Here is a 23,505-nt window from a genome sequence, read left to right on the forward strand (position 1 = left end):
GTTGGCTGGCACAGATGAACAAGGGCTGGCCAGACCTCAGGGCTGCACATCTTTGGCAAGGTTTTGAAAAGTCAAAAGTGTAAGCTGATTTGGCTACAGAGCCTATGTTATTTGTCAGGAGAAATTATTTGGCTCTTGGGTGAGAAGAGAGGGTGATAAAAACAGCTACACATGAAATCTAGGTAACAATATGCTTTATTATTATAATCATTTAGATAGCTCTAAATAGGTGCTCGCAGTGTAGCTTTATGCCAGGATCATTTCAACTCAGGAACTGCTCTTCAAATAACATTCACCAAAATCTTTGGTACAACAAACCAACACACACATAATCCTAATTCAGATGCAAGATAACTTGCATGTGAATGCAGGTATCAGATGCAAAAACTGTCAACACTCTTGATTCTCCCAAGAAACACTAACAATGTAATAAAAGCAAAGGTCTTTGCAAAAGGCATTCAAATTACAACCTGGAACTCTGCATTCCCAAGAAAAAGACAGACAAGGAGGACAAGAGGATTTGCAGGCCACGTGTCTTTTATATTGCCTTGTGAACGTTTTTCCTTAAGTGCTTTTTCTCCTGCTTGTATTTTCTAACATAATTCAGCTCCTGTTATATCCCTCCAAGCCAGAAGTTACCTGACAACCAGGTAACGGGTAAGCTCACCATCACTGAAATGCCAAAAGAGGAATTACCAAGGTTAGAGTGGATTTTCTATCAGATGAGCACAGCTGTTGCTATAGCTCACTGAATATGCACAGCTAATATGCACTGGGCAGAAATGGCTGCACTGAAGCTGCCACTTCCTTAACTATTATAGTTGTTGCTGGGTGCCTGACACAACGTGCTTGACTTTGAGATTCTTTCAAAATGTAAAATCTAAATCAAATTTTGCTGAGGTCCTCAGTAAAAACCCACAAAGGGTAAACTTGGCCTTCCTGCTAAATAAAGCGGCAGAGAAGAAAAAAGACCTGCCCTACATACCCCCATAAAGAAGAAAAAAAAAGGGGGCGCAATTCTATTTCTCTGTATAATCCTTTCTCTATCACATTCGAGTGTTAAGTGCTTGGTCTGCAGAACAGGTGTGCATCCTATGTAACAGTGCTGGTGAAACAGCATGTTCTCAGTGAGTGCAGAGGGCATTTTGCAGCATTTTCCTTATAGCCCTAAATCTTCTTTCCCTGTCCTCTTGCAGATCCCCACGCTTTCCCCAGGAAATCGTGTGGAGCTGGTCACTGAACTGTTACTGGTTTCCAGGGGTGCCGTTCCTTGGTGACCTTCAGAGTGTATTGTTTCAGACCGGGGCAGTGCGTGAGGAACGCTTCTACCACCTCCTGGCTGACCACACAGTAGCAGTGGATCTCCAACAGATTTCTGCACTGCCTAGCCAGATCTACTAGCGAGGAATTTAAGTCCTCCGAGGACGTGGTTTGCAGCATCAGCTTTTTTAAAGTACTGCTGTAGCTCTGGGTGACAAACCTAATCTGATTTACCATGTAATTATAGGTATTAAGTTGCAGTGTGCTCACAGGTATATTCAGCTTTAGGATCCGTGGTATTTTGCAGGCAGGGACCGTATGGTCAAACTCTAGGTCTACACAGAGTTGAGGATGCTTTTGACTTACAGCAGCCCAGAGTTCTTCTGAGATCACTGGTATATATTTGTCCAGGCGCTCACAGAAAATGTCTAGATGGGTGAAAGCTGCTCTTTCGGGCTTGAGCAGTTCCTGAAATACATCATCAGACAAACTGGCATAGTAAACCCCCAAGGCTGAGAGTTTGGGACATGCTCTGAGAACTTTCCTAATGGTGTTTGGCACCACATTGCATACCAGGGTGCGGTTGTTGATAAATAAACTGTGCAAGTTTGGGTTGGTGGTAGCTAAGAGTTCAACAAGCTCATCATCGAGAGTGAAGGGCATTTTTCGAAAATCAATATGCTGAAGATCTATCTGGTTTTTAGTGTCACATATATTCCGTATGCCCTGGAGGATGTCCTGGCCAGAGTAGAAATAGGGGTTCTCCCCGTGGCACACAATGCACAGCTGCTGCAGTTTGTGGTTCTGTTTTGCCAACACATCCAAGATGCGTGTCACATTCTTCCGGTTGACCTCCTTGGACTGGTCAAACACAATCTTCAGGTGTTTGATTTGGCTGAGGAACTGGAGCAGGCTCTGCAGCATGCCTTCCTCATCCTCTGAATCACAGCTGAAAGGGTAAAACAAACTCTTAGTCACTGTGAACACTGAGCTGAGCAAGCACAGAGCAAATACTCTCCTTTACTAGGGTATCTGCAAATATCAACAGATTCCCCAGACATTTCTTCTCACTTGATGCCTGGAGAGTCACTGCAAGGCCAAAAAATGAAGGAGTCAGGAGGCGAGAAGAGTCAGTCCCCAGAAAGTCCCATGAGAGAAGTGTGTGTCATGATGAAGACGACTAGTTAGTAACTGTCTCTTGCCATTTTCAAATGGCAACTTAGAGCAAGGTACTAAGAATGCAATACTTCCCGTAAAACCCAAATCAGCAGCAGCAATTAAAAACCCCAGCACATAACACAATTGCCTCTATTATATATAAAGGTGCTAGTCATGTAAGATAACATCATCACACACAGAAATCACAATTAATGCCAGTAATGTCACAGTAGAGTGGTGTGTTTGACAGGAACTGAAAACAATGATCTAGTTATGCCTGCAGAGATGATCGGACATCAGAAACTCACTCCCCTTACCTGATCTCTGTGAAATGCCAGACAGAGCTAGAAGAAACAGCTGTAGCCCACTGTCTGCACACCTGGAAGACCATGTATCTATCTCGAAGAGAAAGATAATAGAAAATTTGGATGAGGATTTCTTCTGGGATGTAGTTCCACAGTTCTGGAACGGGAGCAGACATTTTGCCAATTCAGTCAGGTTTAAAAATGAGAAAAACTTCCAAAACTGCAATTAATTCTCAAAAGTCTCTGTTCAGGGGAAAAAAAGGGGGGGAAAAAAGAGAGAGACACACAGACACACATTAGAAGTTATTTAACAAATCAAACCAATGCAACTGGATCACAGAGGAAGTAAACATTTTTTTCAAACTTGAAATTTCACCAAATTTTGAAATCAAACACAAAAATAAAGAAAATCTGTCGGCCAATTGTTTTGCACATTTTTTTTTAATCAATCCTAAGAAGCTTGGTGATACTTTTTCAAGAGTTAAAGATGTGATAAAAACTTTGGGGGAAAAAGCGCCTTTTTTCCTGCAGTGAGGTTTTGCTACTCCTAATAAAAATGCAAGGGAATTTTCTAGTACTGCTGCACTGGTATTCAAAAAGCTGAGACAGATTTCTCAAACTGTGGGGAAAAAAAACCTCTTTGCAAGCAGAAGCTCTGCACAGAAAACAGCCCCACATATCCATTTTTTACTGATAGTGAAACAGAAGGCCTAGAGTAGAAACTAGTACCTTAATTACAGTGGTCCTTGCCTGTAATGAGAAGTGACAGTTTGAAAAAAATGTTTTATTACTGTGACTCCAGCTCTCATAAATTGCATTTATATATATCTGACTTAGGAAAAGCATATGTTGATTAACATTTCACGTAAACTATAATGCAAAAGAATAAACACTTGGGAAGAAGGCTGAGGTTCACAGCATCAGACCATTACCTAACTTTTTCATTCATCATTTTCCAAAATGTGTTTTATCCATCTTCCAGATTTCTGCACAAATAAAACTACCAACATGACATATTGCTTCAACCCTCTCATAAACAGCTGAGGGATTTTTAAATGTAAATGTTCCCCTTCCTAGGCTAGCACTGGAGCATAGGCCAAGTCTCACAACCTCCCTCTGAATTCCACGGCATGCCCTCTCGCTTCTGAAGCCCCAGGTCCTGGAGTCACAGCATTATCTCAGCATCTCAGGTTTCATTTAAAAGAAAACCCGCACCTCTAGATATCCTCAAAGTAGGGGAAGAGTTGAAAACCATGAAGCAAGCACAGAGTAGCAACGCAAAAAGCATAATGCAGAGAGGAACACAATGGCACATTTTTCTAGAATACGCTGCTTTGAAGTGTGACTCATTATTTTGAGTGCGAGGTGGCAGTAGCATAGCAGCTATACTATCTTATCTACCATCGTATCAGTGACAACCCCCTTTCCACCCACCACCGAGCTAGAAGAGCCAAGTGATGCAGTCCTGCTTCCTTCCTGGGAACTCATGGTCTTTTGTCATTTTCTCTGACAATCACCTTGACAGCTTGGACCCTGCTTTTCTACTTTTAGCTGCTTTTAATACCATCTCTAGTACACGGTTGCCAAAATGTTGAACTGCATGAAATCACACGTGTTCAGCTCCTTTCATTTTCGTTACATTTCTCCTTACAGCCCAAGCCCTTGGAGCCCTGTAAAAAGGACCTTGAATCTCTTAGAAAGTAAGAGTGCATTTCTAGCTGTGGTGATTGCTTAGAAAAGCTTAAAAACGTGGCCTGAGAGCAGGAGGGCAGGCAGAAAGGCAAAATGATTAGTGTTACTTCAAGTAACCGAATGGCTTTAAGTCAGCGAGGAGCGTGATTCACGGCCTGTGGACGCTGCAGGTTGGCTGGGGTCCACCTTGGGTGCCTGCCCCGGGGAGGCCAGCGGGGTTTGGGGCAGCTTGGGGAGCCGCCAAGGATCTCGGCGCTTTGTTAGCACACGACGGAGGGCGGCTGCCGGTCTCAGGCCAGCAGGTCCCGCTGCGGCCTAGACAGGCACAGGCCAGTGGCCCAAGGCGCCGGGCCTGGCCACTGCTTGCCTGGCGTAGCCCCCGCCATGGCATCCCTGCCAGCCCCGGCGGGCAGCCCGGGAAGGGGCACCGCGTACCTCTCGGAGCAGAGCCCGGCCTCCTCTGCGCTCCCAGCACCAGCTGCGCACCCGAGGGAGGAGCGGAGGAGGAGAAGCCAAAAATAACAGCAGAGGGAGAGGCGCCTTCGCTGCCCACGGGGTGGGAGCTGGGACGCTGCGGGAACGCACAGATGGATAGCCCTGTCCTCCTCCTCCAGCACCCGTGTCCCCCCCCAGCCACCCAACGCCCCGGTGGGTCCCAGCACTGACCCCGCCGTGCTGCTCGGGGCAGCCTGTCCTACCCGGCTGTACATTCCCCAGGCAGACGTGCCCTTGAATCCCGACACCCAAATCTTGCGCCAGCTGAACCCCACTGAGCCGCAGCCTCTCCCCTCACGGGCACCTTCATTGCCCAAGTGGGAAACAGCCAGGTGAAACTCCCAAGCACTTTGATTTTGCCGCATGGGATGCGCCCTGAACGCACGCACTCAGCAAGGGTTAGCGGAAGAGAAACTCAGGTCTCAGCTACCCCCTCAAAATATAGCGAACAGATTAGCTTCAGGGAGAAAATGTTTACAGGACATGAGTGGGTGATGGTCCCCACAGTGACTCGCCCTGTCATTCCCACCTGGCTCTGGGAGCCATCGTTTTTTTTGCAGGGGAAGGCCAGGATGTCTGGGCTCATTTAACCCCATTATCCCTTAAATACATGAACCCAGGAGTTGCTTCTTAAACTGTCAGCAAGTTGCCTGGTTTCCAGAAGTTCTGGCACCATCAGGCTTGCTGACCCTGAAGGGGACTGGGGGTGCTGCCTGCCCCCCAGGGCCTGACCCTGTAAACCAGAGCACCCAGGAGAGCTGGCCCGGATTAACCCCTTCAGGGATTTATTTCAATTATGCTTTTCCTTTGGCAAACAAATTAGTTTATATCGTTAAAACAAGGTGTTCTAAAATAACATTAAATATGTGGTTTTACATGTATTTGTAATATATATTAAAATATATGTAAATATATATTTTTTTAAAATACATGTATATATAAAAAAAATCTTTTATAATGCTTTCCACTTTTGTTTGAAGTTCAGTTCCCGGAGAGTTTGCACAAACCAACTGCCAAGCCAGAGTGACGGCAGCTAGCATGCGGGCACAAAGTCTGGCCCCAGGCCCACGCCAGCTTCTCGCCAGCTGGGGACAAACAAGGGAGCTGCTGTTACCCCTCTGCTCGCGGGAGGACATCTCTGCACGACAAATGCAGCCTGGCCAGGAGGCTGCTACCTGCGGTTGAGCGAAGGAGACCCAAATCCAGCTCCTTGCTTTTTCCTTGCCACAGAACCTCTCCTGGACTTGGGAAAAGCTGCTTTGCTCTCTCTACCTGTCCGTTCAGTCTGTCAGAGGAGCACAGTGGAGTTAACAGCCACACCTGGCTCAGAAAGAGGTGGGAGATTATTCAAGTATCGCTGCAGGGAGGACTAAACCAGAACACCCAGCAGAACTCAGCAGCTACACTGACACCATCATCTTCCCCCTTCAGCAGGAGACGCGAGGACCAGCCCAGGTATCCCTACCTGCCTGCAGAGCTCCGCATGGTGCTGCCCTGCTTGTGCTACGCAGAGTCCCAGAGGTCCCCTCCATCAGCACTGCTCCCACAAACGGTCCCTGCTTGCTTCTTTCGGGAGCTTTCCTCCTTCACCCACTGCACTCTTGGACAGCAGCATCCCATCAAGCCTGCTGGATTTGCCTGGAGAAGGAAACTCCACATCATTAATCCCTCTCCCCTCCTGAGCAAACGGACACTCCTGGATGCTGTTACAGATGCTGCAGAGTTACTGCATTCCTCAAATTATCCTAGGACACCTTCCCAAAATGAGTTCCAGGGAAGGGAGGGTTTAAGAGCAGAACTTCCTCCGCTGATCAGTAATTCCTAACACAAACAATCTTTGTTTTCACTATTCACTGTCGCTAAAGCTGATGAGTGCTGGCCGGGACCCGCCAGCCTTGCGGTGCTGGCGGCCACAAGGTTCGCAGGGGGTTCAAGCCCCCCACTTTCCTCCATCCCTGACGGAGCAGGGGCTCGCACCCAGCCCCAGCCGGCGGGCAGCTCTTGAGCCATCCGAGGAGTCATTTCTGACCACCTTACGCATCCTCACCCACCCGAGTGGCCAAGTGGCCGAAGCTGGGTGGGCATCCAGCTGCCGCCGGAGCCACCAGCCGCCCTGGGGCGCGGGGACCCGGCGGCGTCGAGGCTCGGCAGGACCCGCTCCGAGCTCCCCAGCGCTCAGCACCCGCCCTGCCAGCGCGGCCCCGCCGCGGCCTCCCATCCAGCTCTCGGCGCCGGGGCTGGGGGCAGTACGAGAAAACCGGAGGATATTCACGGAAAGAGGAATGCCGCTTGCATTTCAGTGGGGTGGTTTGGGATTTTTCCGCAGTTCCGTTTCCCGCCCTCCGCCCGCACACAGCCAGGGGCCGCCGCCGCCGCTGGGGCCGCCCGGCCCGGCCCGGCCCGTCCCGGCGGAGCAGCGGGCGGCGCCGCGCAGAGGCGGAAGTGGCGGCGCCGAGGCCGGGCGGCGGCGGTGGCAGAAGGTAAAGCCGCCCGGAGCCGCCGGGGCTGCTGCGGGCGGGCGGCCGGGGAGGAGGGGGCCGGGGCCGCCGTGGGGCCCCCCGGGGGGCGCCGGGCCAGGCGCTCTGGGCACCCCCGGTGCTGCCCCGCTCGCAGGACGGCGGTGCCGGGGCGTTCTGGGGGCGGGTCAGCGGGCCCCGGCCTGGGCCCGGGAAGGGACATCCGGGCAGCGGGGGACAGGCGGGTGCCACGGCGGGCGGGAGAGCCCGGCCAGGGCTGGTGGCTGCCGCGGCCCTTTCTCCTTAAAACAAAGCCAGCCCTCTCCCAGCTAGTGTTTTACAGGAATTAATAAGCGGCAGCCTGACGCATGGCAGAGGTTGACTAAAAAGACGGTGACGATGACCGCGTACGCTGCTTGTTGCCTGGGGTTGGGTTTTGTAAAGCATCCCCCAGCGCTGCTGCTGCGCAAACCCCCAGCGAGGGATCCCCACCGCTGCAAAACTCACCACCGGGATAACACAGCCAAGGGCTCCTCACCTCAGTTTTTGCAAGCCTGCTGTAACCTCCAGGCTCCCCAGCGTTTCCGAGTTGAACCAGGTGGTTGCTGAGGAGCAAGAGCTGGTCTGTGTGGGGAAGGGGTGCAGGGGCAGCGGGGTCCGTGCTGCAGTGGCGGGAGCAGGATCAAACAGGGTCTGCGTACTGCAAAAGATAAATTGTTCGTGTGTTAAATCTGTTCCATGTCTGTAGTTTTCTGAGATGTTGCTCAGATTTCTGTTACCCTCCTTCTTCAAGACACTAGAGATGGGTGCCCAGATCCCAAACTTGTAGGTGTTTGGAGGCTCGGACCAGACCTGGGCTGCAGCAGCAGTGCATCCTCCTCTTTCTTCTTTATGAGATGCTTTGCTAAGAGGCCTGTGTGATGTGGGAGCGCAGGGCCTGGAAACACTCCTGCATCCTGCAGGCACTGCCTGAACTCCTAAGTTCAGTGTGAATTTTACAATTCGCTGGTTATTTCCTGTATTTTCTGAACAAGTGAAAGGCGCCCATGCTGGGCATAGTTCAAGGTTATAGTAGGAAAGAGGGTGGGCCGTATGTTCCAGTGCTGTGTTGGACGTGCTGTAAGGCATGGAAATGGTTCCCAGCCCCAGCTACCACCTAGAGGAGAGCCTGTCCCTGCGAGTACATCCTTTTCGCTCTGGCAGCCCCTGGTGACAAAAGACCTTCACACCCACAGTCTAAAGGACATCTGAAGAGCAGGACACTGTCGTGGCCAGCAGTTTTACTGTCAGGCCAGTGCTTGGCAGCCAAGGGAAGGCTGTTGGGGTTGAGCAAGAGGGGAGAAAGCAGGAAGGAAGGGATGCTGACGAGGAAGCAGCTGATGGTGTGACAGAGGTGCAAACAAGTAGTCAGAGACAGGGCAGAACTTGGCACTGGGGCTGAGCCAAAAGCCCCAAATCACTTGTCACTATGATGTGATAGAAGGGCTGGCTCTGGCCGCTGCTCTCTGTGGGAGCAGTTTTGGGGGGCTTGTGGCGACCAGCTCGTGGACACACTCAGCTTGTGTACACACCAGAAAGGAGAGGTGGCCATGCCTGTCTCGTGGGTTGTCAGGTGCTCTCCAGCTGCCACAGCCTCACTTTGGCATTGCCCAGTCTAGCACAGCTTTTCTGTTCTGAGTATCCGTAGCCTGGAAGGTGTTTTGGTTTGTCTTTGCCTTGGGAGCAGAGTTGGGTGCAGCTGCAGTAGATGTAAGCACTGCATTAGCTGGCCAGCGAGGAACAGGCGCGATGAGAACAGAGAGGTGGATGTGCTGTCTTCCAGGTGCATTGCTGCAAAGGGCAAATGATGGGAGAGGAATAATAAACGAGCTAGCACATAAAGCAGAGGGATAGCCCTTAGTGTCCTGCTACGTGAGCCCTGGACTCTGTAATGTATCCTTTAGTGAGGACAACCAGGGGACCAGGACCTCAGGCAGAACGCCTGTCTGCAGTAGGGCTTTGGTCCGTGTGAATGTGCCAGAACCAGGACTGCTGGCTGGGTGCTCCCTGGAGCACCACAACTGCACATCCTTAGACTGTGGCAGCTTGGCTGGGCAGTTGGAGGCAGGAGGACTGAAACTCCTTGCTGTGGAGTCTCTTCCACTATAAAATGGACTCCAGTGGAAAATGAAAGCAGAGCTTTGTGAGCTGCTGAGTCTTTGGGACACAATGTCCCGCTGTGCTGTGTTTCACAGAGTAACAATAAACTCTTCAAAGGTTACGCTTGCTTTAACCACATCACCACCTCCTCTAGGAAATAAGGGTAAATCCCCATAATCTTGTCATGCTTGTGCTTAGTGTGTGCTGTAAGCACTCACCCGGCATCAGGCCATTTTCCCTATGGTCTCTCAGCTCACCTGTGTGTTTTTGTAGGGTGCTGAAGATGGCAGGCAGCTCCGCTCCTTGGATCGGCAGCGCTTATCTCTTCCTCCAGTCGCCGTGCAAGACAATCGTTCTGCCGTCTCTCTACGAAAGCTCCCAGAAGAAACCTAGTGTGTTCAAGGCGCTGAAGCTGGCATTAGCAGGTACCCATCCTCTCTGATATCTTGGCACGCTGTCTTATCCCTTCACACAATGCCATGCCTTTCTTTAATCTCAACGCTCATGGGTAAGCAAAGCTGGTGCTCACTGTATTTAGGAAAGACGAGAAAGCAGAGCAAGTTCAGCAGAGGTCCACCAAACTGTCTGGGGGGCTGGAGTGTTTGTCCTGCGAGGAGAGGCTGAGGGAGTTGGACCTGTTCAGTCTGGGGAAGAGAAGACCGGGGGACCTACCAGTACCTACGGGGAGGGGGAGATGGAGCCATGCTCTTCACAGGGCTGCATGGGGAATGAGGCAACAGTCACAAACTGAAACAAGAGAGGTAGACACCAGATATAAGGACAAACACTTTCCCCATGAGGACAGTCAAGCAGTTGTCCAGAGCAAACGTGTATTCTCTATCCTTGGGAATTTTCATAACAGGACTGAGTAAAGCCCTGAGCAACTTGGTCTGACCTCAGAGCTGACCCTGCTTTGCATTGGAGGTTGAGCTAGAGACTTCCTGGGCTTCCTTCCAACTTGAACTATGAGTTATCCTACTTTATGAATGTTTGTTTAAACCCATTTATGTAAGAGGGGAAAGACTGCAGTTGCTATGAAAGAAGATTTAATTTCTGTCTTTATACCACCACACAAACATCATTTCTACTTCGAGAAGTTTATTTTTAAAATTAGTGATAGCCACTATAAGTTCTTTTCTGATATAAACAGGCACAGTTACATTAGCTTCAACTGTATGTAACCCTATTTACATCAGAAGAGGACTTGAGTGCAAATGGCCATAAAACTATGTTTCTCTATCCACTCTTGCACCAAGCTGACTTCAGAATAATAGTAATGTGAAGAGTTTATCATGCTTACCTAGAATGACCCTCATGGTGTTCTTTACCTGTCACACAGCAGAGCCAGTATTGTTTAACAGGGCTTGTGTAACTATTCTGTCACTTCTGGCAATCATGAGTCTCGCCAAGTTTATCCAATACAGGCCTGCTCATCTTGCAGCTCGATCCAAAGATGTGAAGCAGCAGGAAGCCCAACACAGTTGTCCAGTTAGGCTTGATTTATGGCTGCTTTGTGTCACTGGAATGTGAATCTGCTCGCACATTTAAAGGAAACCCCACAAAACCACAAAATCCTACCATGCTTATTCAGACCTAAAAAGGACATGAAATCTGAAGCTGTCTGAAATTTCATGAAGAAACACGTGCAAAGTCCTCTCTTTTGAGGTAGCTTTACAGCTGTCTTGTACACCATTAATAAAGCTTTCCATGTCTGTGCAGCTTTTCCCTCCCAGCGCTCTTATCCTGCTATGGAAGCTTTTGTTTAACCAGCGCTGATGAAAAACAAAGCATGAAGAAAGCTATAAAAAGACATTTCTGCTCAGCCACAGTGAATTAAAACACCTCTCCGAGGCGCCTAGCCCCATGCCCCGGTTACACATCTGGTCCAAACTAGACTTTCTGATGCAAGCAGGACTCAGTAAACCCTGTAAAGCCACTGTTAGATCACATAGCTTTAAATGCCAGGTCACTTGTTCTGCCTAATGTGGAGCACGCAGGTCTGCTTTGCCTTGGGATTCTCCTCCAAGCATGTCTAAATAATGCCATGAAGTGTGGTTTAGAAATACCTGATGTAGTGCCAGTCTGAGCTGGAACGTCTGTACAGCCCTGTGCAACGACTAAGAGGTTAATTTGGGTCTGGAAGCAGTACAGCCAGCATCCCACAGGCCTCTGCTGAAAAAAAAGAGAAAAACACATACTTTAAACTGTCATCATCAGCATAGAAAATCCCTGTGGAGACAAGGTCAATGTGCACAGCTAATCAAAATTAAATTTTGCTGGGAGAAGGAAGAATGAAGGCCTGACCAATTTCTGTTGTCCATGTCAATTGTGCTCTCCCTGCACTAACGTTAGAGAGCACATCCCTGGCTTCTTGCTTAGATTTTACCGTGAATTAATTCTCTGTGCAAAAGAGATTAAAAAGTCAAGGCCCAATCTCAAGCAGCCTAAATTCCTGTGGCTATATCTATCATTTGCCATTTGCGAGAGGTGTTAAAGGCTCAGAGCCAGCCAAAAGTTACCTCTAGGCATGGAGTGGAGAGGAAACACTGGGTCTTTCCAGGACCCTCATCACTGCATAAAACTCCACTCACAGGGACTGAAGTCTGACTGAGCGCTGAGTTGAACTATGCGCTTTCAGCTATAAAACTTTGCTGTGCTACTGGTTTAGCGTAAACATTTCTGTCCTGGAAATGGGACCTCAAATGTAAAACCTCCCCTAATAAACAGTGTTGAGATAATTACCTAGGGTGTAGTACCATACGGCTTCAGTTGGACACCGTACTTCATGGGGATTGATGGTGGCAGGGCAGCAAAAACTGAATCCTTTCCTCTTGGTTTTACAGACAGGTTTTTCATCCCAGAGGACTTTATCACAGAGAGAAGAGAATTCAAAAGCTACTCCATTGCAGGCTTGGTGGTGGATGGGAGTGGGTCTGGGTTGTCTGTCTCATGCCTGGATAGTGACTCTGCTCACTTCTCCCTGCCAGACTCGACCGGCAGCGTGAATGGTGTGGACATGCTCAAAGTGCACTGCAGCCACCCGCACCTGATAGTCCAGCTCAAGTTCTGCAAGCAGGAGAACTGCCGCCGGTTCCTGCAGAGTTACCGGGAAGGAGCGCTCCAGAAGTCCCTCCAGAATCACCTCCAGCTCTCCTTGGCCATGACCACAGTGCCTCTTGAAATGGAGCTGAAGGCTGGCAGCGAGCACCTTGACAACATGCTGAAGGATGAGGATCGCTGCCTGGAGTGCATCTACAGAGAGAAGGTGAATGGGAAAGGGAGGGAGGGAGACAGGCAGCAGTGAGGAGCAGTAGCACAGGACTCGGGAAGGTGGGTGCAAATCTTGCCCTGTTGCAGCATGCCGCATTGTTGACTTCTCCATGCTTCAGTTCTCAACTGTCATATGGAGAAACAACTCTGTCCTTCCCCAGAAACTGTTCTGGAAGGGCAGTAGAATTACCTAAAACAGCCTACAGAGATCCTGCTAAATCACTGTGGTTTCTGTGTATAACAATTAGTATGGCTGTTATCACCACTAAGGCGAGGAATTATAGAAGGTGCAGTTGAGAGGACAAGCAAGTGTGCCTCGATACACCTGTGAGCCAGGCAGAGAGGACAGCGGTCCTGTGTGGAACAATCATTGCTCAGCACCTTCCTCCCCTGCCTGGCACACCACCTCCTCTGAGAGTAGCAATGGTAACTGCACCTAGAAATGAGTGTGAGTGCAAACACTCTGCATGTTATCTCAACAACTTGTGACAGAGTGGGGACACGTGGCATCTGCTGCCAGCAGGAATAGGCTGCCCTTCTGAAGGCAAAGTCTCTCTCTTGGGGGAGATATGTTCTCAGGGGAATGGGGAGTGTTTAGTCTAGAGAAGAGGAGGCTGAGGGGAGACCTCATCACCCTCTACAACTCCCTGAAAGGAGGGTGCAGAGAGGGGGGATGAGTCTTGACCCAAGGAACAAGCGCCAGGACAAGAGGGAATGGCCTCAAGCTGCGCCAGGGCAGGGTCAGACTGGCTCTTAGGAAGGATTTCTTTCCAGAAGGGGTTGTTGGGCGTTGGAATGGGCTGCCCAGGGCAGGGGTGGAGTCCCCATCCCTGGAGGGGTTGAAGAGTTGGGTTGACCCAGCGCTGAGGGATCTGGTGGAGTTGAGAACGGTCAGTGTGAGGTTCGTGGTTGGACTGGACGAGCTTCAAGGTCTTTTCCAACCTAGATGATTCTGTGATGATTCTGTGATATCTAACGCCTAGCTCATCACACATTTTGGCACTGGCACTCTAATCCTGCTAGCAAGAACAGTGTGATCTTGTTATCTCACCACAAAACCAAAGCACCTGACATGCTTAAATTCACTGCTTTTCTCCTCTTCTCTTTTTTTTTTTCCACCTGGAACTAGCAATACTTTATAGCTCTGGTTCCCTTTAGATGGTCCTGAGAAATCAGCAGTCACCATCTACTCAGGAAGATTAGGCACAAAACCATGTTTTGCCAGGTTGCTTTTCTGCAAGCACAGAGATTGAAATGCCCTAAACCAAACAGCATGTGATATCCCATACCCTGTCGACTTCTGCTTGCTGCTCCCTCCTACTGCTGAACTAGCTGACTGGACAAGAGAGCTGGCTTATTTTCAGTTCCCCAAATCTGACTTGGTCTGACCGCTGCCTAACAGTGCTACAGTCAGGAAGATGGCACCACGGCACAGCCGGCAGTGGCTGAGGGCAGTGCTGGGTACCTGCTGTGCATGAGCTAAACACCAGACTGAGTCAGAGTGCTTGCCAGGTTTGGCTCTTCCCGTGTTCTTTGCCTTCTCTCACTCCTTTTCTCATTACCTGCTTTTTGGAGGTCAGACTAGTTTTCTCTTGATTAGTGAGAAAAACTGACTCGGAGAGGATCCAGGAATGACAAAACTTAGGTAATGGAGGGGCAGAGAGAGAGCATAGGGGGTAGCAGGAGCTGCCTGCTTTGGTGGCCGTGAGCTGTTGGATCAGGTCATCCTACTCTGTGGATCTGACCCTCATGTGGAGTAAGAGAGTCCACGTTGCCTGTGGTGCACCCTAATTCTTGCAGAGGGCTGCTGAAAATAAACATGGACTAGTAGGAGTTTTGTGCAACCTGTAAGCACTCACTGCTGCTTGTGCGTAACCCAGGAGGGGAGATTGCCTGTTTCATATCAGGTTACAGATTCAAAATCACACGTTTACAGCCAGAACTCCAGTAGACTATCTCATTTGATCAGTTTACAGCTCAGGCTATAGCCCTCTCATTGCTCCTGTCTTGACGCCATCATCTTAAGCTGCACCTGATACAAGCATCAGCAGCTTTGCAAGATGGTGAACCTGGCACGAATCACTGATGCTGTTTGTGTTACAGCCTGACCGCCTGCGGGATGAGGAAATCACAGAGCTGGAGGAGTGCCTCAAGAGCCTGATTGTTCACCAGAGCATCAACAACAATATGGCTGTAAAAGACTGTGCGTCTCTGAACTCCCCATCTCTACTTTATCCTTCTCAAGGCAGCTCCCTTTCCTCACAAGTCACCTTCATCTTTCAGGGACAAGAGTTTGGTGAGTAGCTAGAACTGACCACGAGAGCCCTTGGTGTTTCTTGCCTCAAAGCCCAAGAGGGAGGATTAACATGACTACATACTGGGGTCTACCTCAGACAAATCAAGGATTTCCCAGCACCCATTAAGGAAAGAATTACAGTAGTCCTAAAATACTGCCATACTGCTTCAGATCAGGCCTCAACCTGTTTTCTTTTCTGGGGTGGCACAGAACCAGGTGCTTCAGAGTCTATGTCCCTTCCAGGTTCCTCACATTTTAAAAGTCCTTAATACTGAGAGGAAGAATACAGAGTAGTTTGCTCTTCCTCCACATCATTTTGGTTGAGGTGAGGTGATGGCATAGGTTGGATCAGACTGGGAAGGTTACTACGGACACCATCAGCCCTGCTTTCAGCCCGGACCACTTTGTCCAGGCTCCCTGCAGCACACTAGCTGCCTGTGGGGCCTGTCCCCTACAGAGAGCTTTCTGACAGTCTCTCAGAGCAATTTTAGCTTGACATCAGCTAGAAGCTGTGTATACAGTCTGCAGCGCTAAACAGCCAAGGAGAGTGTTTCAGTAATCTGAGGATGCTTAGGTAGGGAAGAGGGGACTTGGTTGGAGAAGCCTTGCTGAGTTGCTTTTGAAAGGCTGAAACAAATAAAGAGAATGTCCATCAGGAAAAAAGTGAGCTCTGGTGAACCACAGGACTGTCCCATCCTGGGGGAGAAAAATAAAGGAAAATAGGCATTGCCAAGCTTGCAGGGTGCGGGCAAGCCCAGGTACTCTGATGTTGTGGGAGGATTTCAGGAAGGGAATGGCCTGAGCAAGGCAGGGAGCCCAGATGTGCCCGGGCAGATGGCTGTGAGCAGGTAAGTGTGTCACCACGTGCTACAGTTTGCCATTGGAGGCATCAGCACTGCCCTGGGGGGTGGCAGACTGCGTGGGGAGCAGACGTGTTCAGCTCCTACCCAGAGAGCAGGCAGACACTAAGCGGTGAGGCTCACTCCAGCTGGTTTTCCCTTTCCAGTGGTGGAGGAATGCCGTCAGAGTGCACAGACCCATGGCAGGGCAGAGCCCCTTTAGCCCCTTCAGCTGCTTTTTTTAGCCCCTTCACTGCTCTTGCACTTCTGCTCCATACTCACAGTGCTGCCCTGGTGCTAAAACACCAGAGGACAAGCAGAGCAGCTCCACAGCAGTTTAATAACGTGCTGTGGACACTGAACAGACTCTCTGCTCCACAGAATATTGAGCAAACCTTGGACTGGCCCAAGCTGCGTCACATCAGCCATGAAACCTCTATGTTTTACCTGCCCTCTGTCCCTTTCAGCCAACAGAATGCTCACACCAGACGACCACCAGAAGTTTGCCAAGCTCGTGTCCAAGAAATGGAAACAAGTGGGTCGCTCTTTGCAGAAGAACTGCCGGGCCCTGCGTGATCCTGTCATCGATAACCTGGCCCTCGAATATGACCGAGAGGGACTGTATGAACAAGCCTATCAGCTGCTTCTCAGATTTATCCAGTCAGAGGGGAAGAAGGCCACAATAGCGCGGCTGATCGCAGCCCTGGAAGAAAATGGTCTCATCAGCTTGGCTGAGGAGCTCTTGGGCCTCCATTCCAATGAGGGCTGCTGCTAGAGCCCCAAGGGTAGTGGCATTGCTAAGGGCTTTCTTGCTTTAGCTAGTGTATGGGACTGCTGCCAGCATCTGGGAATGTAAAGTCCTGAAAATCACCACACGTTTCCATGTAGGTGGGAATGCCCAGGGGAGAGGTTTTGTGCTTGCAGAAGCCAGCATGGACCTCTGATGTTCCTTATTCTGTCTCCAGAAGTCAACGTTACCTTCCCATGGACTGGTGAGAAAGGCTTTCAGCCTGACTTCTTTCAGGACTGAAATGTCACAGGGAAGCAGCCAGACAGTTAGAGAGCCCTAGGGGAGGGTGGGGGAGAGGAGAAGAGCAAGGAAGGCACCTCAGAATTTCTCTGGGAAGCAGACAATGCCACTGTTTCTCAGGCTGTGGCCCAGGGCCATCACCTGGAGAGCTGCAATATGTTTTTTATATTGAAGACATTTATGCCCTCGGGCATGACATCAAGCAAAGACAGAGGGGAAATTAAGGAAAAGTCAATTTTATATTATTTTCCTTCATCGTTCTTCAGATGAGGAACATCTGTGGCAAGTGCATCTGTCCTGCCCTACTCTAGCTGCTTTTTTTCTTTTTTCCTTTTGCCTGGGACAGTCTTAATCTTCCACAGGGCACATGATTGCTGCCGTGGAACAAATTCCAGGCACTGAACAAGCAATATGGACAAACACAAATTCAGAGAATGATTCCCAACTTTTTCTGGACCACGGTGGACAATAATATATTGACTACATCGCACTTAGCTCTGTCCCACCATCCTGAGGGAGCCTGCATCTGTGAAAAGCAAAACACAGGGCTGGAAGGAAAATAGTCTCCTAGTCAGCAGGTTACCTGTGGAGCGTAGATTGGAACTGCTGCTCTAAGGTGTGTCGCAGCATCAAATATCATCCTGACCCCAGCTCACAGAGCTGAATAATCACCTCTGACCAGCTGGCTGCTAGTGCCTTCGCTCACTTCTTAACCATCTGCCCTTGGCCTGCCGAGCTCACCTGGGAGGATGGCTCACGCCATCACGGCTCACAAGAGTCGGGATTTGCACAGAGCTTTTCTCTGGCAGTGTTGTCACTGTGTGACAATTGGGCATCAGCTGCTGTGCCTGGATTTACCTGCCCTGATTTTCAGGGTTAAAAATGGCTTAAAGGACAAAGCACCCAAACCCCAGGGCTGAGCTGTGCTTTTAGTTCTGGTGGGAGAAGCTGACTCCCTCCTGGTACGGCTGATGCAGACTGCAACAGAGCAGAGTTTACACCTTTGTCCATAACAAAGCAACAAGTGTCTAGCATGACATGGGTCCCATGAAGCACAACAACAGCTTGCTTACCTTTGACATACTCCCTGTGCTTTCCTGATATGTTTTTACTTATCCTTTTTCATTAATTCTAGCCCTCTTTGCCCTTCTCATCCGTGGGAAGATCCAGGGGGCATTGGAAATTATTTCAGATGCAGAGGGTGGCTCTGCCAGCACACGTGTGTGCACACAAGTATCGGGCCACTGGCAGTCATGGTAGGAGCAGCTTTCAGACAGGCAAGCCCTGATAGCCTTTTAAACCACTACTCACATCTTAATCCCTCCTGGAGTCAAAGCTGTAATTTGGTAAGGAGGGATGCAACGTGGGATTCAGGTGTGGGCTCAGATCCGAGCTCCTGGGGCTGGGGCTGCTCCCTTGGCTTCTGCTGAAACGCATGCTGTGAGCATCAGCTGACTGAAGACCCAGATCAGGAGGATTTAGATGGCCAGCTTCTACCCAGTTAGGGTCCACATGCCTCAGAGGAGATAAGCATTGTGTTCCTCAGTGTAAGCCTGAGGAATCTGGCTGTTTTTCTGCAGATTTTGAATCCTCAAGGTTACATACACAGTGTGGAAAGGAAGTGGAGGGGGTTAAAGATGGGGAGACTGTTTTCAGGGTGTGAGTGAATCTCTTTCCATCTTACCCTTAGCATCAAAGGAAGCAGGACTTCATGCAGGTACCACCTCTACAGACTGGCTCCATGACCTTTTATTAAGCCATTCTATGTCAGTGCTTTTGCAGTCTCATCTCCCCCATTCCTGCTCCATGTCCTACCCTCTCCCTTACAGTAGTACCAGTGCTCTTCCCAAAATGAAGCAATTATCTCTCTGACAGTTTTGCTTTTGGGACCAGCACAGTGATGTTGATCTTAGTTAGTTTAGGCTGCTGTGGAACCACACCTCAAAGCATTTAGCTTTTCTGCCAGACCCCAACTGGGGAACTCTGTTTGGCAGCAATGCACCTGGCAAATGGTATTTAAAAAAAAAGAATAAAAAAATCAGAAACTTGAAAGTTACTTTAACAGCAAAAGGATTTGCTCTTGATTTTGCAAAAATGATTTTTTAGAAAACAAGGTCATATGCGTAGCCTGCTGTCTCATTTGTAATGAATATTTCTGAGCTCTCAGACAAGCTATTCATGTGCACAACTTCCATACACAGTTCATAAGGCAGCCACTGATAGTGAGAACTGCTAACTTTTATAGCATCAGTTAATGCTCAAAATGAGAAAGGCTTATTATTCAGCATCTACTTCAAGTCCAAAAAACTTCTTTGCTGCTATTACTGTATTACAGAGGACTATGCATGAATGCTTTTTTTTCTTAATGCAAACCATGTGCATTTTATTCCTCTGGCAGCAATTGGCATATGTGTTTCCTCTTACTCACAGATTCCCTCTCAAAAGTGCCGCTAAGTGCTGGAGCTCCTGGCAACCTTTCTGGAATATCATCTTTAACAGCATTCACAGGTGCCTTCACTGCAGAGACTCGAAGAAAAAGGGTTTTCCAGTGATATTCCATGGTGGAATTGTCTTGAGCACATGACACGGTTTGGGACCATAGCAGTGGCTGTTTCATACCTTCTTTCCCATGATCGGTCATCGTCATCACCATCATTAGATGCAATGAAAACTCGATTCTGCTCTCAAGCAGACTCCTTCCTGCTAAAAGAGTAGGGGTTTTTAATATCTGACACAAACATAGTTAGAGACAATTTTCACAGAAGCCTTAGAATGAAATAGATCAATTGGATCATGAGTACACGATGTCATTTGCATCGATTTGGCATTTGGCTGGGGCTCGACTCTGAATTTGCTCTGTTTTACTCAGAAGATTTTACAGCAGTTTTACACCAGTCTGTGAAGACAAGGGAACTTGTATCACACAGGGAAGGAAGAAGCACTCACAAAGGAAAAAACATTAGCAAAGATTTGTTGAAGGAATTAGAGGCTGTCTTTACATGAATAGTAATGCAATGAGTGGAACTGAAGACAGAGCTGGATGTTGGGGATACCTGCTGATACACCAGAAGCTCAGTGCTATATGCCAGACCAAGGGCTATAATAAGCACCCCTGGTGACTGCCTGGCTGTCACGCTGTTGGAAGAGGAACGTACTCATGCTTTCTTCCTTGCCTGTGCAAAGTTAGCTGCACACATACTGCGCCTACTCAGATGCCAAACATGCAAGCGACACTCCCTTACTACTATTTATACCAATTAGCTAATGTCTAGTGTGTGTGAGAAGCCATGGGCAGTGCTGGTGCTGCAGAATTTGGCCTTATTCCATAACAGCTCTTCTCTATGTATTGAGATGTCTGGGGGAAAAAAAAAAAAAAAAATTCGGTGGGGTGGTGGTGTTTCAGAATCAAACATGCAGCAAACCGGCACATGATATTAAAAGCAAATAAAGATGCTAATCAGTTGTGTATAAAAAAATGAAATAGACAAAGTATAAAACAAACAGCAAAAACCAGGCCAAAATGCGCTTACAGGAAGGGATCCAAGAGGGCTTTTTTGTGGTACAGGTTGTTTTTGTAGTTTTAGCAATGTTTCAGATTTGAAAGAGGCTCCTTTCAGTCTGCCAGAAAGAATAAAAGATCCGTCCAAAGGAGAATTTGAATGCTTTGTTTTGGCATAGCTGAGCTACAGCGTTCAAATGGATAGTAACAAAGAGGAGAGTGAAAGGTAAAATGCTCACCAGATATATTTTGACACGAGGCATCTGATAGAAGTAAACCTGAGAGTATACCCTGATATAAAATTGTCACAAAGGAAAAATATCAAACTGTCCTGGAGGGCAGAGTCAGTGAAAGGCCAACATTAACCCTCTTAGATGCTTATTAAAAATACACCATAGATTAATTCATCTGCTGAAGACGAGAGTGCACCTTCACGGCAGATAGGAAAGGTGCTCTCTTCCAGCAGCTTCAGTTCTCACATGCCACAGCTGCTTACAGTGGACCAGTTTGTCAGGTGAAAACAGTATTTGACTCAAAAACAAGGAAAGGGTTCAGCGTTATTGATCAGAAGCACGTAGAAATCATGAGCCAGGCCTTAAAGAAATCATAAAATTGTCTTCTGGGTTTTCATAGCAAATTAAAAACGAATGTCGACAGCTCGCAGCAACACTTCCCAGGTTTCCATTTTCAGCTTCACCCCTACCACTGAAGGGATGGATATCTGGATTGTTTTTAATGCAAAATGGGGTGCTAATGTCGCAGCGCTGCAGGTTACAGCGCTTTATGGAAAAATGAGAGCCTTCAAGTAAAACAGTTTGCTGGAGTTTCATAGCTAGGAAGTCTCAGAACTGTAGCCATTCCAAAATTTGGGGGAAGCTGAGAGAAAACAGAATATGCTTTGCACCACTGTCAAGATGCAGAAGATGTAAGGCCAAAAAAGTGTGTAGGCTTAGAGCTGAGGGAAGCCTGTCCAGAGAAGGCGTAGGTGCTTGGTGTGGACACTGCTCCAGACAAAGCTCTTTTCCCAGTGTGAGGAAGTTGTGGGGTTTTTCCTTACCTGTTAATTTTGCCATTCATTTCAAAATCCACTTCAGCATTGAGAAGCCATCCGGCTGCCTGGGTGTTGCCTCCCCTCTGCGGTTTTGAAAGGTACCTTAGAGTCACCTCCAAGTCCCACCCCGGCAGCTGCCCACAGACTCTGAAACCAAAAGTGAGCACGTACAGCAATGAGGAGCCTCAAATTCAGTTAAACTGCTGATTCAGTTCAACTGAAAATTCTGAACTTCTGGTATTGTACACCTCAAACCGAGGAGATACTAGAATGGGCATCAAGAGAGTTTCTTCAGTCTAACCCACATGTTGGGAGAGTGTACACGGAATTGGTGAGGTGCAGTGCTTTACACCGGACGAGGATCTGGCCATTTGTCTTTTGGACAGAGATGGGCTCCAACAGTGAGGCAATTTAAGGCCTAGAGTCAAAAATTATATTTTTTTTCTTTTTCTTGTCTGGATTGAATTTTAAAGCCACTGAAGGGATTAGGCCATACATCTCTGGCTGAAATCCATAGGAGATGTGTGATTAAGTCCCTTAGTCATCAGTGGAAAAATCCCTTGCTGATCTTCTGATTCCAAATTTCCGTGATATTCAGCATCAGATCTGGACCAGCCATCTACAGCTATGGACTGCAATGCTATGTATACTCAGGTCTAGGACATTCCACCTCCAAGGAATTGTCTTTTATAGAAAAAAGCACTTTGGTCTATTTTTTCTCCATTCTTTTTTATAAATAAATATATACTTTTGATGAAAAGTGCCTCAGAAACTTTCATTAAACACTTAATGCAGTAGTAAGAAAGGAACTCACTGAAGTTCTGGCCACGTTGGCTACCACCAGCTCTCGGAGGAGCATCAGGCTGAAGTGTCTGGGTGCACAACAGGGTCCTGCCCAACGTCACACGTTTCTGCTGATATGCCAAGGCTGGTGCCCTGCCTGCAAGTTAACGGCTCTTGATTTCAAGTCAAAACCAAGTTAAGCCACCACGTTTGTTCCATTTCCAGTTACTGCTCTGATGAGCTTTTTTAGCAAACATTGCCAGAAGGGGAGGTTTGTCCCAAACCTGGTGCCTGGCAGAGCTCCCTGTTTCTTTCAGTGCCATTAATATCTGGGGCTCCTCCGAGGCCACAGCATCACTGTAATCCCAAAGTGCCTCGCTATTAGTGAGCTTTCTCACAAGGCTGCCTGCCCTGTAGGTGGGGAGCCAAGGAGCTTGGACATTAGATCTTCTCCAGCAGCTTTGCACAGGAAGCCACTGGCTGACCTGACAGCCGAACCCAGGGAAATTCCTTTTGCCATGAACCCAAGCAGAGCATTACTTCACCCTGAATCACTTAAATCTCAGACAGTACTTGGGGTAAAAAAAAAAAAAAAAAAAATCACAAAATCAGTCCTTCTTTATTTACCACTAAGCTGTATTCCCAACCGTATGGCTCGATGCCTGCAGGAATACAGTGACGGGGCGCAGGGCTCTGCCCTGCAGCGGGTGGAAGGACATTTAGCACACTTCAAGGGTCACTTCAAGCAATGGGCCAACACACTTAACCTGGGGTCAACAGGGTTGACCTACTGGTGAGGGTCAGTGAGATCACTGACCCAGTCTTATATGCCATGGGCCAGACCGAGGGCACCTGCGCTGGCAGAAGAATGAATCAGCCAGGCATGGCACAGGGAACAAGGTACCGGGGAGACAACCACCATGTAGAAGCACCCTTGAGGAAACTCCTCCACCTCCCAAGCTCCCTGCATGACCCTCCAAACCACGGCAGCCACAAAGGCACCACACAGCAATGAAAGCCTCTGTTTTCAATGTCACCCCATGGGAGCAAGCAAAAAGGGTAGCGGGTCCCAAAACCTGGGTGGGGGAATGTGGTGGAAATACCTGCTGTGAGTCGCTGATGGTTTCGGGGAGCAGTACCCCTCGCCCCACTGCCAGCCCCTCTGAGCAGAGGTGGACACGTCGGTCTGCCATTCCCTTCTGTGACTCTTTACAGAGGAGGGATGAAAAATA

The 23,505-nt window shown here is 48.7% G+C and overlaps 2 protein-coding genes across 8 annotated transcripts; one reads left to right on the forward strand and one right to left on the reverse strand.

Moving 5' to 3' along the window:
- Positions 1 to 177: 177 nt before the first annotated feature.
- On the reverse strand, positions 178 to 7,340 carry FBXL8 (F-box and leucine rich repeat protein 8). 6 transcript variants are annotated; one of them, XM_074839339.1, is made up of 4 exons: positions 7,204 to 7,340; positions 6,376 to 6,548; positions 2,736 to 2,817; positions 178 to 2,209 (listed from the first exon to the last, which is right to left on the reverse strand). In XM_074839339.1, exons 2-4 carry the CDS (start codon positions 6,440 to 6,442, stop codon positions 1,234 to 1,236), a joined length of 1,125 nt encoding a protein of 374 aa, XP_074695440.1. In that variant the 5' UTR covers positions 6,443 to 6,548; positions 7,204 to 7,340; the 3' UTR covers positions 178 to 1,233. The 6 variants fall into 6 exon arrangements, with proteins under 6 accessions (XP_074695440.1, XP_074695441.1, XP_074695442.1 ...); XM_074839340.1 differs by having other exon boundaries at positions 7,183 to 7,301; XM_074839341.1 differs by lacking the exon at positions 7,204 to 7,340 and adding an exon at positions 6,962 to 7,172.
- Positions 7,341 to 7,346: 6 nt separating this feature from the next.
- Positions 7,347 to 22,250, forward strand: TRADD (TNFRSF1A associated via death domain). Of its 2 annotated transcripts, XR_012625072.1 has the most exons (6): positions 7,348 to 7,390; positions 9,779 to 9,930; positions 12,493 to 12,770; positions 14,879 to 15,071; positions 16,378 to 17,556; positions 19,371 to 22,250. XR_012625072.1 is itself a non-coding variant. In XM_074839343.1 (5 exons), exons 2-5 carry the CDS (start codon positions 9,789 to 9,791, stop codon positions 16,683 to 16,685), a joined length of 921 nt encoding a protein of 306 aa, XP_074695444.1. In that variant the 5' UTR covers positions 7,347 to 7,390; positions 9,779 to 9,788; the 3' UTR covers positions 16,686 to 22,250. The 2 variants fall into 2 exon arrangements, 1 of the variants encoding a protein (XP_074695444.1); XM_074839343.1 differs by having other exon boundaries at positions 7,347 to 7,390; positions 16,378 to 22,250.
- Positions 22,251 to 23,505: the final 1,255 nt, after the last annotated feature.

The sequence above is a fragment of the Strix aluco genome, chromosome 14 (genome assembly GCF_031877795.1).
Source record: "Strix aluco isolate bStrAlu1 chromosome 14, bStrAlu1.hap1, whole genome shotgun sequence".
NCBI lineage: Eukaryota > Metazoa > Chordata > Aves > Strigiformes > Strigidae > Strix > Strix aluco.